Source organism: Montipora capricornis, chromosome 3 (assembly GCF_036669925.1).
Source record: "Montipora capricornis isolate CH-2021 chromosome 3, ASM3666992v2, whole genome shotgun sequence".
NCBI lineage: Eukaryota > Metazoa > Cnidaria > Anthozoa > Scleractinia > Acroporidae > Montipora > Montipora capricornis.
In genome coordinates this window covers 28,824,575-28,842,011 of record NC_090885.1, presented here as the reverse complement: position 1 = coordinate 28,842,011, position 17,437 = coordinate 28,824,575, and the positions used below count along the sequence as shown (strand labels likewise).

General features: G+C 40.2%; 1 protein-coding gene across 1 annotated transcript in view; it reads left to right on the top strand.

Annotated features, from left to right (window-relative positions):
* The first annotated feature begins 4,874 nt into the window (after nt 1-4,874).
* LOC138042793 (myb-like protein X) overlaps nt 4,875-17,437 on the top strand; it is a 28,795-nt gene continuing 16,232 nt past the window's right edge. Inside the window, exons 1-14 of the mRNA XM_068888800.1 lie at nt 4,875-5,331; nt 6,791-6,843; nt 8,022-8,525; nt 8,642-8,704; nt 8,968-9,069; nt 10,182-10,260; nt 10,415-10,496; nt 13,033-13,119; nt 13,789-13,858; nt 14,304-14,462; nt 14,941-15,008; nt 15,219-15,292; nt 16,525-16,628; nt 16,950-17,041. Of these exons, the coding sequence (XP_068744901.1) occupies nt 4,971-5,331; nt 6,791-6,843; nt 8,022-8,525; nt 8,642-8,704; nt 8,968-9,069; nt 10,182-10,260; nt 10,415-10,496; nt 13,033-13,119; nt 13,789-13,858; nt 14,304-14,462; nt 14,941-15,008; nt 15,219-15,292; nt 16,525-16,628; nt 16,950-17,041 (1,898 nt within the window). The 5' untranslated portion in view covers nt 4,875-4,970. The remainder of the gene's footprint in view (nt 5,332-6,790; nt 6,844-8,021; nt 8,526-8,641; nt 8,705-8,967; nt 9,070-10,181; nt 10,261-10,414; nt 10,497-13,032; nt 13,120-13,788; nt 13,859-14,303; nt 14,463-14,940; nt 15,009-15,218; nt 15,293-16,524; nt 16,629-16,949; nt 17,042-17,437) is intronic.

Here is a 17,437-nt window from a genome sequence, read left to right as displayed (position 1 = left end):
TAACATTTATTAATTTTTCAAAAATTTAGAGAGCTGGGTTAGGAAATGTTTTCTGCGTTACTTTGTAGAGAAAAGTTTATTCTATATGATTGTGCATTATAAAAAAAAATTATTATCTGGTGTTAAAAACTCAAAATATATAACAAGGGTATTTCCTGATATTTTCATTTTTGAGAATTTCATGTTGTCAGGCGTGATTTTGTTTCCTTGCTGTGAACTTAGTTTAGATGCGAGATGAAAGCGGGTTTGCAAGCACATTTGCAACTGTGTTCTCTGTTACGTGTGCAATATTCATGCGACTAGACAATAAAGATAATTTTTTACAATTTTCCTAAACCTGTAACAAGACAACTTTAAAATTTTGTGTTCCAAATGAACAGTCTTTCGCATCACTGTAAATATTTTAACCATAGTGCAATCTTAGTAATTCTTCCACTGTTGACATATTAACAGTTGGTACTTGTGTTGTTAAAATATGGTACCTTAACCCCTAAACCGGTTCGTAAAATAGCACGTTTTTGTATCAAAAAACACAAAATGTGAAAAGGTAATTTCTCAACATTTTTAATTTTGAGGGTAACCCTAACCGCAGACGGCTTTGTTGAATACAAAAGGCTACCTTGGAACATTTGAACGCACACAGAGGCACATCTTTTAATGTTTCAGAGGGTATTAATCTGAGACACAAAGTCTTTCAGAGGGTATAATCAAGTGACCAACTTGACTCATTGTTGCCAGGCTGCAATTGCGCACCTGTTTCACTGTAGTGGGGCACTCCCCGGGATTGGCTACCCCGGCTTGGGGTTTATCCCTGACTAGATTAAACAGGGGCAACTCAATCAGAAACACTATTTACAAAAGCTATATACAAACTATAAATATACAAGAAATATATACAAACTATAAATATACAAGGAATATATACACTTTGATCTACATTTGTATTTACAATATATAGGCCAATAGCTATTACAAATTATATGTACAGTTATTTTTCTTTCTTTTTTTTTTCAAGGAAGATGCATTTGGATGAATGCATGGATGAATGAAGAAATGTTTAAACTGATGCCCTGCGTGTACGACGAGGATGTGTTTGTGTGCTTGCATCACGGCTGCGGTTTAAGCTCAGGCATGGCCAATGTACTCCCTGAGAAAAATCAGCAGTGATGCAAACTGGTGTTTGTGTGCTGGCGTCTGTGGATGAGCGTGATAATGAATATGGGGTGCTTGACGTGGAAGATGTTCGAGTGGAAGTGGATGATGCACGTATTCTGCGGGTGAAGGTGGATGTAGGTGGCGTGTGGATGATGGCGGTCACTTGCACAGTGGAAGTGTATGATGATGATGTGGTAGTAGTGGTCGTGGTGTTGTTCATGTAAGGTGAGAATTGTAAGGTAGCCTGTAGGGGGTCCAGCCGCGGTGTTTTCGCTGGTCTGGGCTCGGAAGAAGGTCGTGAGGGCTGAAGAATCGAGTATCGACCTTTCATAGACTGCCATGTACGTGTAGTCACCATGGCTCTCTCGGCCTCCTTCCAAAGTTTGTTGCCCCCTACAGGCAATTGAAACTCGTTTTTGTCCACCCAATCAAGAATGGCCCGATCCTCGCTTGGGTTGAATGCTCGCCGTGCTGCCATGTCTGTAAAAGGTTAAAAAGGAGTTGATGTTGCACTCCGCTGGATGGTCTCCAATCTATACGTCCAAGTTTTGTTTAAATAGGTTGAGACCTTAAAAAGTTATTGTAAGTTAAAGTGGTAACCTTGTTTTCAAGCTATGACCCTTTTCTGTCCGCCATTTTACAAAAATTCAAACGTTAATAATTTCGCGAGGTGTACACTGCTTGGCTCCAAACTATACACGAGAAATATACGTGTCACGCGCAACAATCTGCTTGTCCCAAGACATGCCTCTAAACTGAACTCGATGGCCTTATCGCTCGAGTCTCTGCTCAAGAAAAGACAAACGAAGAAAACTACACCCGTCCGCCGTCTCATTCAACAACGAGCCAACTACAACGCTACACCTCCACAAGATACTGCTTCTAACGACACTACATCTAATGTTACGGTTAACCTTTCCACCATGCCTAATGTCCTCACTCACAATCTTACAGATAACAACACAACTCCTATTAACATAACTGCTAACAGCAACTACACTTCATCTCACATTACCAGTCACGCATCCATGTCTGATACTCTCGCCCGCATTCGCAAACGCTCTCGCCGCGAGAGCAAGCCTGCTAAGCTTCCATTTGATCACTCGTCTGTTATAAATCTCTCCAATTCTATTCTGTCTCCCGACGAGATATCTGTTCTCGCACGTGGCCTCACATTCTGTCCTACTCCTAGACACATCAACTGGCCTGAAATCTCAGACGACATACGACTTTGCTCTACGCATGCGACTAGCAGAGTACGTCTTTGACGAGAACAACACCACTAACGTGAACAAACGAGACAACCCTGTCCATAATAAAAGCACTTGGAACCCTCCCACTAACAGGCCCTAGATACATTCTTTGCCGCTGTTAAACTTGACATCACTACGTGGACACCTAACCCTATCTGCGACAATCTTACAACCTCAGAACGCCAGGCAACACAAAAACTTAAACACCGGCAAGACCTTGTAATAAAAACAGCAGACAAGGGTTCCAGTACGGTTATTATGGATAAAACCTGGTACATTGACGAAGGCAACAGACAACTTAACGACTCTAAATTCTACCGACGCTTAAATGAAGGGAGAAATAATCCCTCGAGTTTGGACTCGAGTTCCAGTTCGAGCTTAAGATCGAGTTAGACTTCGGGTTGGATTTCGAGTTGGTTTTCGAGTTGAAGATCGAGTTAGACTTCGAATTGAAATATATTGACAAGAGGTGAAGGGGAAGATAGGCAAAGACCAAACAAACCAAATTTGCAGCCCGGCAGCAGTCATTTTTTTTTTGTTTTTTCTTCAGTTTACTAAAGTTAAAGAAAACGTTTTAAGAAATATATATTTACCAAAATATAGGTACAGTGTGACAAACAACCAGCCGTCCACTTAAACTAAAAGCTTAAAAATTAATGGTAACTATTAACATTGTTAATGTTTTCAAAGTCATTGAATCACTTAATCTTGCAGTCTCGAGTACTGTCATCAAATGTAAACGAAAAATATCATAGTTCTTTGTAGATCTGTCTAAGGCGAGATTGTTTCTCTATCAGTTGCCAGTGTTTCATAAGGATGTTTTTAAGGCCGGGAACTGATGGTTGATACTGCGTGACAAACGGCAAAATAGTTTTTTTTCTTGATGGTTTTTGTCGGAGTGCTTCTTTCCTGTACTTTTCAAAGTGTATTTCAGAGAGAGTTAGAGTTATTAAGTTTCGTGGATATCCTCTCTCTCTAAGGTGCTTTTGGAGTTCTTCTAGTCGGTTTTGAAAGTTTTCTTTTAAGGAATTTGTTCTGAGTAACAGGAGGGCTTCGCCTTGTATAAAGCCCTTGTTGACCCCTAATAGGTGGCAAGAGGTAAAATGTGTATATTGGAAAGTTTCAGTAGGTTTGAAATGCGTTCGTACGTCGAGAATTGACGAGCTGTTAAACCGTTTGCCTTTGTACACAATTGTATCCAGAGATGTGACTTTTTCCTCAGAGATTTCTGCTGTGAATTTAATAGTGGCGTGGTGACAGAAACAGAATTCGTACTAGTGCAATCCCCCCCCCCCCCTACCCTATAGATAACCCTAACTACAAATCTAAATCTACCACAGCCGCAGAACATTTCCTGTCATCTCCTAACCACACACTGCCAACGACATGCAATTAATGATACCCATCGAAAAAATCTCTTCCATCCGAGACTCTATCCGAAAGGCCACAGACGTTTTTATTTTAATCCAAAAAGGCAGAACAATTGATCCCGATGGTCTGAACATCCACGAAGAATGAGACTGTTCCCTTCTATGCTATGTGATTATTTTTAATATAAGCTTATCCTTAATTTACACTGCGTTTCCGAAACATGTTACAAAAATATGCTACATATGCTTGAAATATGCTTATTGTACCTGAAGAAGCCTGGTTTGGCCAGCCGAAATATCGATATACCTTCAAAAAAATCAACCCACCTTGTGTCACTTTTTGCTTTGATATTCCCCATTTTATATATGAAGCCGATTAAATCACTATTGTTTTAACATATAACATTGGGGACAATGTAAACTGAAATTAATAATTAACTACCAGTCAAATGTTGGTTTTTGAGGAGAGGGGAAACCGGAGTACCCGGAGAAAATCTCTCGGTGCAGAATAGAACCCTAGGGAATATACAAACTCAACCCACATATGACGCCGAGGCTGGAATTGAACCCGGGCCACATTGGTTGGAGGCGAGTGTTGACTTCTGACCACTGCGCCATCCCTGCACCGCTTTGTTGGGAGCCACTAGGGAAGCCGTGCTTTTAGAGTACTAGGGCGGCGAAAAGCCGAGAGAAGAGGAGCAAAGCTGATTGACCATAGAGAAAACCCATGCCCAAACTGCAGGCGCAAGCGCACATTTACAGAAGATGTGAGAACAGGATTCGATTTCGCAGCATACAGCATAGCGCTCGCTCCGGCGCCCAGCCGTTGCCAGCGCTGCAAATAAGCCCTGGTTTTGACTACATGTATTCCATGACCGATACGCCAGGCAATATCGGCTTCCCAGTTAGTACTCAGACCCCTTTTTAGCCGTTTTTCGCAAGCGGCAGTGCTGGGCAGCCACTCGAAGGGAGCGACTTGATTTTTCCCCTCCCCTCCCCTTTACCTTTTGATTTAGTAATCTTCAAATTGAGGCTGTCATGTGAACCATGTGGGACAAATTTTCGAAAAAATATTTACTGCACATGCGTTCAGTTGGTCGATACGTTTTGAAAACGTTAGTGAGAGCTCGAGGAAGAAAAATGCAGGGCCTCAAGTAAACGCGGCTAATATTCGGCTTAATGAAAGTGTACCATGAGTATTCCAAGAACAGATGATAGCGACGCAAGCGAAAGAGAACTCCTCGTAGATGACATACAGCGCATTCGCGAGGTTCTTCACACCTCAAGTTGCGCGGGCAAAATATCTTCCGACGACGACGAAGAAGAAGAGGAAGAAGAAGAAGACGAAGAAGGAGAAGAAGAAGAAGAAGAAGAAGACGAAGAAGTAGAAGAGGATGAAGAAGAAGAAGAAGAAGAAGAAGAAGAAGAAGAAGAAGGAGAAGAAGAAGAAGAAGAAGGAGAAGAAGAAGAAGAAGAAGAAGAAGGAGAAGAAGAAGAGGATGGGTCTGAAGGAGATGAAGATGAACTGGAGAAACAAGGAGAGAATCTGACAGGTTTGTGTACAAAAAATTGTAAACTAGAAAAATGCAGCAAAGTTCGTTGGGTTATCATGCAACCCATATAATTTCACCATGCAGCTATGGATCATTCGGTTAAGGCATTTTTTCAAAGGTGCTGCCAAAATGCAAAGCTCTTAGAATTTATTTTTTTAGGGGTGCTGACACACCAAAAAGCCTATGCTACGCTTAGGGAGCAGGGGTGGGTATGCATTTGTATGAAAACAAACAACATGTACAGCGGTACATGTTGTTTATTTTCATATTATTTTTGTTTTTGATCCGAGTGTTTTATCATTTTATTTTGATAAAAATGGATTTTTTCAGAATCCTTTAACCCATTGACTTCTAAACTGCTGCTGATTGACAAGTGAAATTATTTAATAATTATTCCATGAGAACGCGTTGGATATGAGATGGTAAATAGCCAACGAGGCGCGTAGCGCCGAGTTGGCTATAACCACTCTCATATCCAACAAGCGCGAATGGAATAATTGTTTTATTAAATTCCTTTAAACTCCAAAAGTTTAGAAAGTATGAAATGCGAGCGAAAAAAGCGAGCAAATCCCAGTGAAATCGAAAAAACTTGATGAGAACCGATGCGATGTCGTGTAACACCTTGTGGTCAGACAGACGCAGGCTCGTCACAAAAATATTTCTTACCTTTTTGCGTACTTCTAAACGTCGGAATTTACCCCAGCTGTCCAGAAAAACTTTTTTTTGCTTTCTTCATAGAGAAATTTCACTTTCCGGCGAAAAAAACTTTTAGCTTGGCAACACTTAGATCAATCATTTACCATATAAGGTAAAACTAAGGTATATGAGCTGATAACCGAGATTAAGTGAACCAATCAGAGCACGAGAATTGCATTATCTGAGGTTGAGAATTTAATAACTAGCGTTAGACAGAGCAAAATATATTACCCCATTCACACCTAAAGCACCCCCAATTAGCGTGTTAATTTGTCTGGCGGTAGCCAGAGTAAAATCTGTAAGTCACCCTCTTGGGTGGGGAAGGGAAAAGTTGCACTCGTGGGAGTCAATGGGTTAAGCTTAAGATGTCTTTTACCTAAAGAAAATGGTTTTGAAAATTAAACATTTAAAGAAGCTTCTAAGAAACAATTGAGAAGAGTTCCTGATTGCCGTTATTGTATAGGGACCGTTGAATTGGAGTTTTCCAAAAAAAAGGAGTAAAAGAAAGATCGAAGTACAGTAAGCACTTAATATTTGACTTGGAAATAATCCATGTGTTCTACATCACCTAAAAGGATGGCCAACCTGTTGTATACCCTGCAGAAGCAGGGTATAGTAAAGCAGTCAAAAACTATGTCCCCTCCATTAAAAGCTTATCAAAAGCTTTGTCAGTTGCTAACTCCACAATGTGTTTTTATTTAAGCATGCCTTCCTTACTGTCAGATTTAGAAAACCCTGAAGAGTGTTATCTTTTTCTAAACAGATTTCCACTCCAACAGCTTTCAATCCCAGCAATTGAGTGACCTAGCACCTCTTGTGAGTAAAATAATGACTTTTATTCCAGAATTTCTGGAACAACCCCTCTTTTAGGTCAATACTGAGCAGTTTATATAATTATTCAGAAATGCATGAAATTACGTAGATGTAAGCCCAATGTCATTTCTAAAGTACAATGTATTTTTCTACCAGTTTCCAACAATATCATAAGTGTTTGGGTCGACATTATATTAAGATTAGTATAAATGCAGCTGTTATTCTTTCCTTGATGAACAGAGTTTAGGGGATGCTTTTTGACATAAATTATCTGTATTTGTTTACATGGGTGTTGTTAAAGTTGGGGAGAATATCAAGTGGATAGATACTGGCATTTCGAGAAGCCAAGGCTTGAATGACACTAGACTGGGAACATGAAACAAATATTATTTGCAACTTTCATCTGGTGTTGGAAAGGATAATAATTGAATGAAACTTGCTAGAAACTTCCTGTGTCGGATAATCACAACAGATACTGGGGGAAAGAGAGGGGCAGACCCAACCTACAGCTGTACTAGGTGAAGTTACAAGTGTATGCCCAGAAATGCACATAATTAGATGAAAGTTCAGTTTTGATATCCAACTTGAAGGGTTCCTTTATTGTCAGCATTTTATGTTAAGTCAGTAATGTGCTAGAGTGGTTTTCAATTGACTGTCGAAAATAATTAGCGAATTGCTTTGGTTTATGATTACTTCACTCATTGATTGGTTCAAAGTTCTCGCACCACTTTTTCAACCAATCAGAAGTGAAACCAAAACCAATCGTGGGTTGCGCGTGCACATTTTCCTGTGCTTTGTGTTGGCTATGTGTAATTACTTCCAGTTTTGATTGGTTTACCGGATTGTCTTCGTCTTTTTTGATTGGCCAAAGTAATTACTTTGGTGTTTGTTTTTCGACACTCGATTAAAACTCGCTCTATTTGGCTCACTGAATTCAAGTCAGACTGAAGTCATTGATGTTTGGTTTGATGATACACTTGTTATGCAACTTCTTACTCCCACTTAAATTCACACTGTTTTTATATAGCTCTTCGCCACTCCCCAACATAACTGTGACACCACCTGCTGCTAAGGACTTTAAAGCTTCTAATGAGACTTATTGAAATCCAAGTAAATGACTAACTCACTAGGCACTTGTCATGCTGCTGTGACTTAACTGTGTCTCAACTTTCTTTCAGCAGAGTCACAACGGTGTTGTTACCAGAGTGTGCAGAGTTGAAGAGTCAGAGAGGGTACCAGTTGTAAACCCAACACAGGTTGCACCTGTTTCACCATTTTTAAACCAGATAAACGAAAACTTTGTACAACCTGCAGATACAGGAAATGTGAATTCATATGAATACACTTTTACTGAACTAAAAGCTGGTCCAGTAAATGATCAATCCTCTGCATCCATCCTCTCCACAAGTGTTCCATCTACAAGTTTCTCTTCAACAGCTGATGGTACCATAAATGTCCCCAGCGTGACTCCTCCTTCTACTCTTCCCTCTACAATCATTACGGCCACAGGATACAGTGATGGTCCCTGGCTTGAAGGAACAAATCAATGTCTAGATGAGCGTTTTAGTGGTCATCAAGAAGATGAGGAGGGGGAGCTGTTTTTGGAAGGGGATGAAGGGAACGAGGATGTATCTGAGAGACACCGTGAAATCCAGCAATGCTTGAGTTTGAACAGGGATTACCAGGTAATGGTGTGTGTACCATGTTGTGTGGAACACAGATGGGCTATGTTGTCCAGTCTTTAAATGACTGAGGCTGATGTCTGCTTTGAATAATTCAATTTAATTTGTCATCTTTTCAGCTGGCAGTGTTAGATGAACTTGAAGGGATAGAGTTGGCTCTAGCAAAGAACAGGGAAAAGCAGGTATGAAAATGTTTCATAAGTACCTTTATTTGATACTTCTGAGCCAGTTGGTGTCTTAAAATTGAATTATGTTCGTAAGTAAACATTTTCTTTGGTTCTGATTTAAAAAAAAAAACAACAAAAAAGGAAACATTAATATTGCCACTTGGTGAAAGTCAAAAATATGGTGTTTCAAGAATATGCTGTTTAAAGCTGTTTTGTCATTGTCAGAGACAGTATCTATGGCTTATTAATAAGTCATTTTTCTGTTGTTATTGTTTCAGTTTGGTTTGCATCAGATGAGAGCAAGTAAAGATGAAGGGAAACCAGAGCCACACACATTAATCAAGTTTGGTAACCCTTACTTCAGAGACTCTCGTGGTGTGGTAAGGAACAGACTGAATGTTAGCTTGGAGTAGGTAAAGTCAGCTTACAGTGGCCCATCAGGCCGGAGCTTATCCCCGGGTTTCCGTAGCATGAAGCGACTAGGAGTATTTCTACTCTCCCCTGGATGGGATGCTAGTCCATTTCTACTCTCCCCTGGATGGGATGCTAGTCCATTGCAGGGTTACCCCCAGCATTTCGCTGGTACCCATTTATACACCTGGGTGGAGAGAGGCACGAAGGGAGTAAAGTATCTTGCCCAAGAACACAACACAAGGGTCCCGGCCAGGTCCTGAACCCAGACCATTCGCTCCGAAGTCAAGCACACTAACCATGAGGCCACCGCGCCTCCCCGGTTAGCTTGGAGTATCCCTGAAAAAAAGTTAAAAACAAGCTTAAAACATTGAAGTTTGTCCAGACCAAATATCACGTTTTTAATTGAACCAATTAACGGTAATGTTGCAAATAAATTTAAAAGAAACATTTGACATCTCTTCTCATTTGTTCTTATTGGTCGTTGTGTGTGAAACTGTAAGACCACTCATTTTGTACTTTAATCCTATATCTATAAAACGTTCCGGGTAGAACTCTGTTGAAACATCTCCCCCTCAATTCAACCATCATTGACCACGTATCATTTCCAAATGGTGGGAAGTTCTTCGTACACATTCATCTCATGCCGCGGCCTGTCTCTTTATTTTCCTACAGCCTCGCTCACATCGGGGCGTTCCAAATGGTCATGTGAGCAAGTCGAAATTCAAATCCATTCGATCATTTTTTTCGGGGTGCAAACAGTTTAGTGATTTCGGTAGTAATAAGGTAGTCCCTCAAAACCTAAATAAGGGTAAATTAGTCTCGACAAGCTGTTCTTGAAACAGAGAGAGATAGTTACCTCTATTTTACGAGTCAAAAATGACGAGTTAATAAATGCCGTGACCTGGTAGTCTTCCTACAAAGACTAACTGGTGCAGATCCAAATCCACTGATTTTTGTTTTGTAAATTGTGAATTACTGCAGTTGTGTCACTCATACAAGGTGTGAGGGTATACACTCAACTGGCACAGACCTGCTCCTGGACATTATCAAATTAACTGTGAACCATTATTTTTCATAGGGACCTCCAGACAATGTGGATACAAAGATGAACAGACAGAGTTGCCATGTTGGAGGCTACCAGTCTAAACAGAAAGTTTGTGAGTCGACTTCAAAGAGTTTATTCCACAACATTTTCCCATTTTGCAAACAACTTTCTGTCCTTACCTTGCACACTTCATTCTAACCTATGCTTTTTTTGTGTGTGATTTTTGATTGTCAATGGTTTTTTACTTTTTGATTTTGCATTGCAAGGGAATGACAAAGAAAAACAGTGCTTGACAGAAGGTGTTAGGATGCAAAATCTCGAAAACAAACTTTGTCCAGTTTTGCAAAAGTAAGTCTCCCAAACTTGAACTCTCTCAATGATCAAGGAAGCCATTTTAAGCAAATCTTTTTGATCAGCAATGGCTTAGTTTTGTATGTACATTGTGTGTGATAGCAGCTGTAATAACTACAGTACAGGAACCTGTTATATTATTGCTAATTTGGGAATATCAAAAGCTTGCTGTGAATCTATCTCCTAGTGGATAATGTATGATGTGTTGTGATGTCAAAATGGGTTATTCCAGAAAAAATCTGCACCCCCACAAGGGATGGGTTTCTGGAAATTCTCACAGGAGGGGGGGCCAAAGGCTATGGAAATCCAGGCCTGGGGAGGGAGGGGGTTGAACCTAAAAAAATCTTCTTCAGGGGTCATTTCCTCGAACCTTTAGACCCTCAACACTCAAGCTCCATCTGAGTCTGAAAAAAGTAGAAATCTTTCTGTTTACAGATTTGTTACCTTAAATACTTCAAGTTATCTGAACAGGTTCTTTCATAATAATTGTAGAAAATATGCAGAAAATGTGTGACAAACCTTAAGTGATCAGTTGCAACGAAGCTCGTTGTGAAATGTGTCACGCCTGACACTATTTGTTTTGTCGTAGCCAGACCTAAGTGCGGTGCTGAGCGTAACTAGTTTGAAAAAGTTGACATGAAATTAAAGATGATTTTGTTTAGATTTAAATTTTAAAAATTCATACTTTGATTGGAAAATGATTTCATATCCGCTACTTTCACTTCAATATTTGCTTTCTGATTGACTGGCTTTCTATCCATGACAGAGCAATGATAACGAAAAGCCGTTTACGACATGGATGCTTAATGGACCTACAGGCTCTTGGAGGTAAAATATTAAATTCAAGTTGCCAAAGGTCTGAAGTTCCAAATTTGGAAGATAACATGTTTTGTTTCTCTGACTTCAAATTAGTAGATTTCAATAAATCTTCTGTCCGAAAAAAAGATAACATTGAAGATTACACAACCATACGTTTATCTCTTTTGCTCTTTTCTTACTTTAAGGAGGCTCGAAAGGGTTTCAACACTTAAAAGAAACTCTCTTTAGATCAAATGATGCTACAATACTGTATCACGTAACAACAATGTTATGGTACCATATGAAACACCGATTACTTCCAAACAAGATGTGATCATTATTGTGTGATGTAATACTACCATTTTCGAGCTACCGTGAAGAGCTAACTTTTTTTTGTGGTTTTCCATGCTTAAAACATTGAAGTTTGTCCAGACCAATTATTGCGTTTTTAATTGAACCAATTAACATTTAGAGTGTGAACATGTCAAGTTTTGACAGCTCCACCTGTGTGTTTCTGCATGTGAAACACAGGTTTGAAAAACTGTGAATGAATGTCAACAAAAGACAAGCTTACATTTCTTGAAAATCCTGCCGCAGCGAACTTAAATGGCTTATAATATGAAAGGACTTGGAGCATGGAGGCGATCCAGCGAACTTTTTTTTGCCAGTTGTGTTCAATTTGAAAACATGACAGTTTGTCCAGACAAACTTGAATGTTCTAAGCGTTGAAAAACGCAGAAAAAAGTTAGCCGTTCATGGTACCTCGAAAAAATGATAGTAAGTTGCCTTGACAATGGTAAAGCCCAGCAAAAACACCCTATATTTTGAATTTAGTTGTTCATATCTCAAAAACGAACTCGGTGAGCCCCCCGTTTTTATTGCTGAAAAATGATTAGAAGGCCAAGTGAAACTTTCGCCAACATTAAAAAAAAATTCTGTGTAGTGGATTCAGAGCCACCTTTAAAAAATCACAGAATTAAGGTGGCTCGGTAAAAAAACTGCTCAACTGTTGGGGGGGGGGGGGGGGGGGGGCAGATATTTTTCTGGAATAACCCAATGTGCAGAAAACTGAAATAATTTTGCTGGGTTGAAGTTTGTCACTTGCCTTTGTATGTTCTTACAGACTTGATTCCTGTGTAGGAGCAAAGCAAAGCAAACGTAATCCTTCCTTGTACTTGTACATGTCCATTGCTGTGACTTTAACTTCTTCAGTTCCGATGGCCTGCTCCCTTCTGACCTTGTAGCTCAGTCGGTAGAGCAGTGGTGATCTAACCCGAAGGTCGTGGGTTCAATTCCCACCCTGGTAGTTTTTCTCTGTCCTTGTGTGGGCCCATTTCCATCAGTGGGGCTAGTGCTCACATGGTTCATATGGGGTAGAAACTTAGCACTTCACATTACACTCTAATCAGTTAAGTCTGTACAGTGAAATACAATTATCATTTTATCCAACCTCATTCCCAGGGTCTCCCGTCTCTGCCTGCTTTGTCTTTCTCCCCAACGACGAAGGAGGTAGAGAAGAGAGACTCTGGGAATAAGGTTGTCACTTATCATGTACTCACTGTCTGAGTTACAAGACTGCATAACAGATAACAGCCAATCAAAAAAATGTATGCACAACTTTCAGAATGTTGTACCATGACCATATCTACATGTAGGTTACAAAATTTTGAGGAAAGTATAGTTAACTTTTAGTGATGTTTTGTTTTCTCAATTAGTGTGTTCTCCCTTTTTGTAGGATACGTAATTTAAAAGCCAAGACAGAAACGACAGAGACCGACTTAAAGGAACTGGAAACTTTGAGGAAAGAGAGTTCCAGAATCAAGTGAGTCCAGAGTCAACAATCTAAATGTTCAAATTCTCATTATCATAGCGTAAGTTATCATGGGTAAATGTAAGTTTAAATAGGCCAGAGATAAGTTAAATTATGACATTGCTCCCACTGGTCAGGTCAACTGAGTGGCCACTGACTTTGGAGGCAGTTAATTCTAATTCCACAAGTTGGCATTGCTGGTTTTGCAGGCCATTCTTTGTGAATAATTTTTCATTAAAAGCTTAGATTTGTTTTGTAAATTCTCTTTCCAGCCTTTTTGTTAGTTTAGATATTGGGTTTAATGAGTATTCCACAGAATGTCTCCAGTGGAATGTGTTGATCCAAAGCTTATCAATATTTGACCAAGAGCTTAGTGACATCAGCGGCCTTGGAGTACGTTTGCACTGCGTGCACTGCAAGCGAGCTCACCTTGTGTCCTTTTCAGATGGAAATGATTTCTCCCTCAGACGTGGTCTTAGGCTTTGCTGGTTTAAAGGTAGTCGAATGCAAGATGCAAAATTATGATTCGACCCATGGTTTCGACAGGTCACCTGCCTACCTCCCATGCTTGTTCCAGGCCAATTGTGATAACATACAAATAACTTCTTTTGTCATGTTGATCAGTTGGCGGACCCAGAAATCAAATTAATAATACTAAACTTTGTCTCTTTTATGGTCCAGATCTCTTCCAAAAGAAACACTGCTCTATGACTTAGAGGGTATTGACTGGGACAAATTAAGCAGTACCTATGTAAGTGGTAGATAAAATAGTTGCGGGAGATTTGTATGGGCATTTGCAATGGTAAGCAACTTCGGACAGAAAAGTCATGTAGGCTTTAATTGTAATTGTCTCGATTTTGTGGTAATTCCACGTTATATAAGCGCAGCAAGCCTCATTTTCTATTATTCCTTTAAACCCATTTGTACCCATCCGGTTACAGGATAGTTCGCCTTTATTGTACAAGGTGAACAAGATGGAATAATAGCCGTGAAATAATTGTGATAGCACTAAGTTATATCTTGGAGTGACGTTTTCGTTGACACACAATGAGGCACATTACACCTAACTTTAAACGTGTAAGAGGATCACTTCTCCATTTCGTCTATATCCCGCACTTCAAATATACATTTCTTTCATTCTCCTTAAACTTCTATAGTTGCATTCTTTTAACTTTAACTTCTTTTAATACTTAAAGGTACCAAAACGCACAGCAATTCAGTGTCGCTTGCAGTGGTGCAATTTTGGACATCCTGACGTGAACAGGACACCATGGACAAAAGAAGAGGACAAGAAGCTGCTACAACTTACAAAGGATCCTCAGAACAACTGGATTACTATTGCACAAAGTCTTCAGGTGTTTAAGACTGCAACTACAACATAGGTTTGCCGTGAAAAGGAGTGCTATACCCCATGGTAACCGTTGGGACCTATCTTGGACATCTCAAATGGAAAATGATTACCACCCCTCCCCACAATTTCAATGATGAAAATGGTGGGCGTCTACTTGCGGGCGGATTCATAATTGATTTGTGGGGGAGGCAGGACTTATTGTTCATTTTATTTTGTCCAAGATTGCTCACACGTTTTTGCAGGTCCAAAATGTTACCCTGCGAAAGGATCAACAGTGTTGTAGTCTTTTTCCCTTGGACACCAACTGTTAACGGTGGATTTAACCCTTGCGAACCTCCTTAGTCATTTGGAAAATATGTTTCACCTTTTTTGAGCTAGCCTCCTTTAAAGACTGGACAACTAAATCGAAATAAAGATAGACTGTAGGGTGACTGCAACAGTGGGTTAGTTGCTGTTTAATAACTGTTATCTTTCTCTGTCAGACCAAGCGCACCCCAATTCACTGTTATGAACGATACCAAAGAAGCTTGAACAAGAATCTTCTGAAGAGGTCAGGTTACAACGAGCTCGTTTATCCCTTGTAGTCTCCTAGGAAGCGCAAATCTCCTAATGCTGAGGTACTCAAACCGCTCTGAATGCTTGAAAAAGACACGTCCGTGGTAAAGCGTACTATCAAAGGCTCTTTCTGTTGAGGGGAAAAATAAGTTGAATTGTTATTATCTTGACAACCCTAAAAGGTTTGTTTGTTTGAATTTGTTAGTAAGTGGACCCCTGAAGATGACAAGCAGCTTCTTGAAGTTGTGCGTATTGTTGGTCTTGGAAATTGGCGGAGAGGTAATCTTTGATGTTATTGTTAACTTTGATGGAATTTGAAAGCAAGGAGGAAAGAACTTTTTATATCCTTGAACTGAATTTGAATTCGGAGCCTCTTTCCGCTCTATCATAATTAGTACTTTGAATCATTTTTCTGAGCAGGGTTGCTTTTTTCTCGCAACCCTACAGTCCTTTCATGGGAACAAATGAGCCCAACAAATTGACGTGCTCTCAACTGAGTGGCTTCGTAGCTCAGTTGGTAGAGCATTGCACTGGCAGAGCAGAGGTCACGGGTTCGAATTCCGTTAGAGCCACCTGAATTTTTCAGACAATAGGCCGAGTTCGAAATATCTATATTCATGACTCAGTTCTTTTTCTTTGTCTCGCAAGTCTCAAGGGAGATTTCTAAACAAAATAATATTCAAATTTAACCATAAAGCCTCATAGTCATGTGTGAATATTGATTTATCGAACGTGGCCTATTGGCTACTTTGGAAAATACCATAATACTCTTTGTTTGTCCCCCCAAATTTTGAATAAGCATTGTTTTTGTTTTCTCATGGGACCGTTGTGCATCCCAAGAGAAACTTGGAACAATGCTTATGCAAAATTTGGGGGGACAGACAAAAAGCATCATGGTATTTTCCGAAGTGGCCCGTTGCTTAAATTGTCCAGATAGGTGCGAGGGTCACATGTCCCTTTTGCCTACAGATTTTAGTGTTTTGCTGTTGGGGAAGGGGGGGGGGGGGGGATGGGGTATGCACGTAGCCCTCCTCTCGGGAAAGCACACTTGGCCATCCCACAGACAGAGGGTTCCCTCTTTATTCAACTTACCCGGCGTACAATCTACTTCAAAGAAACAAACATTTTAAACATGCTGAGAAGATTCAGAATAGACGAAGCAAAGAGTCGAACTAGGATCGATGGGTTCTTAAGATACCGGGAAGTTTCCGATATCCAATAGACTAACGAGACAAAATCCTGAAAAGTTGAAAATTTTAGAGTATTGACATAGTGGTACCCAGCAAAGCAAGTGAAAAGTAACCGTTTTCAAAGTGGCTTTTAGACCTAAATACTGTAGATCAGCGCGGCCTAGCTCAGAAACGCTATTTGTTGTTGACCTAAAGCTTTAATTCTGCCTGTTTTCCCTCCTCTCAGGGCTAGCGCTTCCTTCTCCTCATTCCCACCCGACCGTGCATGTTAAACAGTACGAAGTTTAGTCAGTCATTTCGTGATAATTTTGAAATCTTCAGTTGCCAGCTTTCTGGAAGGCCGTCAGGGAGATCAGTGTTTGCATCGCTACACACAGACGTTGCAGATGGTGAGGAAAGGCAAGTGGACCCCAGATGAAGATGAGGTAAATTGAGTATACTTAATTAATTGAATGTGGGTCATGGAACGTCGTTGTAAATAACCTCCATGGAGAGACCAAGGGTGCTTTGGGGTTTGGTAAGTGAAGAGAACGAGAGAAGGAAATTGCTTTTTGGTGTTTTCCTCGATAGGGGGACATTGTATACAAATTTGGAAAGCCACTGGAAGGGTATTAAATAAAAAAGATCTTAAAATTCGAAAAGTTTAGAGGAGTACGACGCTTACGAAACTTTCAATATTTTGTACTTCTTATGTACTCCTAAATGGCAGTGAACAGATTGCAGTGTTTTCTTCTGTTTTATGCCAGCTTCTGAAGAAAGGAATTGAAAAGTTCGGTACATGCTGGAACAAGGTGTCTGAAGAAGTTCCCGGCCGATCAGGACCACAGTGTAGGGAAAGGTCGGTTCTGAGTTTTTATTTTCCTGGATAACCAGCTACATTTCCCCCTAACCTAAAAATAACACTAACCTTATCACTCAACCCATCGCTGGAAATTGGATTTTCCAAGTTCATGTCTTCCTCCTCTTCAAAGCGAATCCAAGTACGAAGTTTTTGATGGAAATTAGTTCTACTTTACATACTACGAAAACCACCGATTTATGGAATAGGCCCGAATTATAGGCCCCGCCCACTTCAGTTAAACATTGTGATGAAATTCCTTTCGCACCGTGAGCAGTAGCCAGCTTTCGCCGTCAAGGTGTACCGGAACAACCACAACAATGGAAAGATGCGTTTTCAAAATCACGAGTCCCGGAGGGAGATGGATAAAATTGTTCTTCTCCAGCGAAGAGGTTG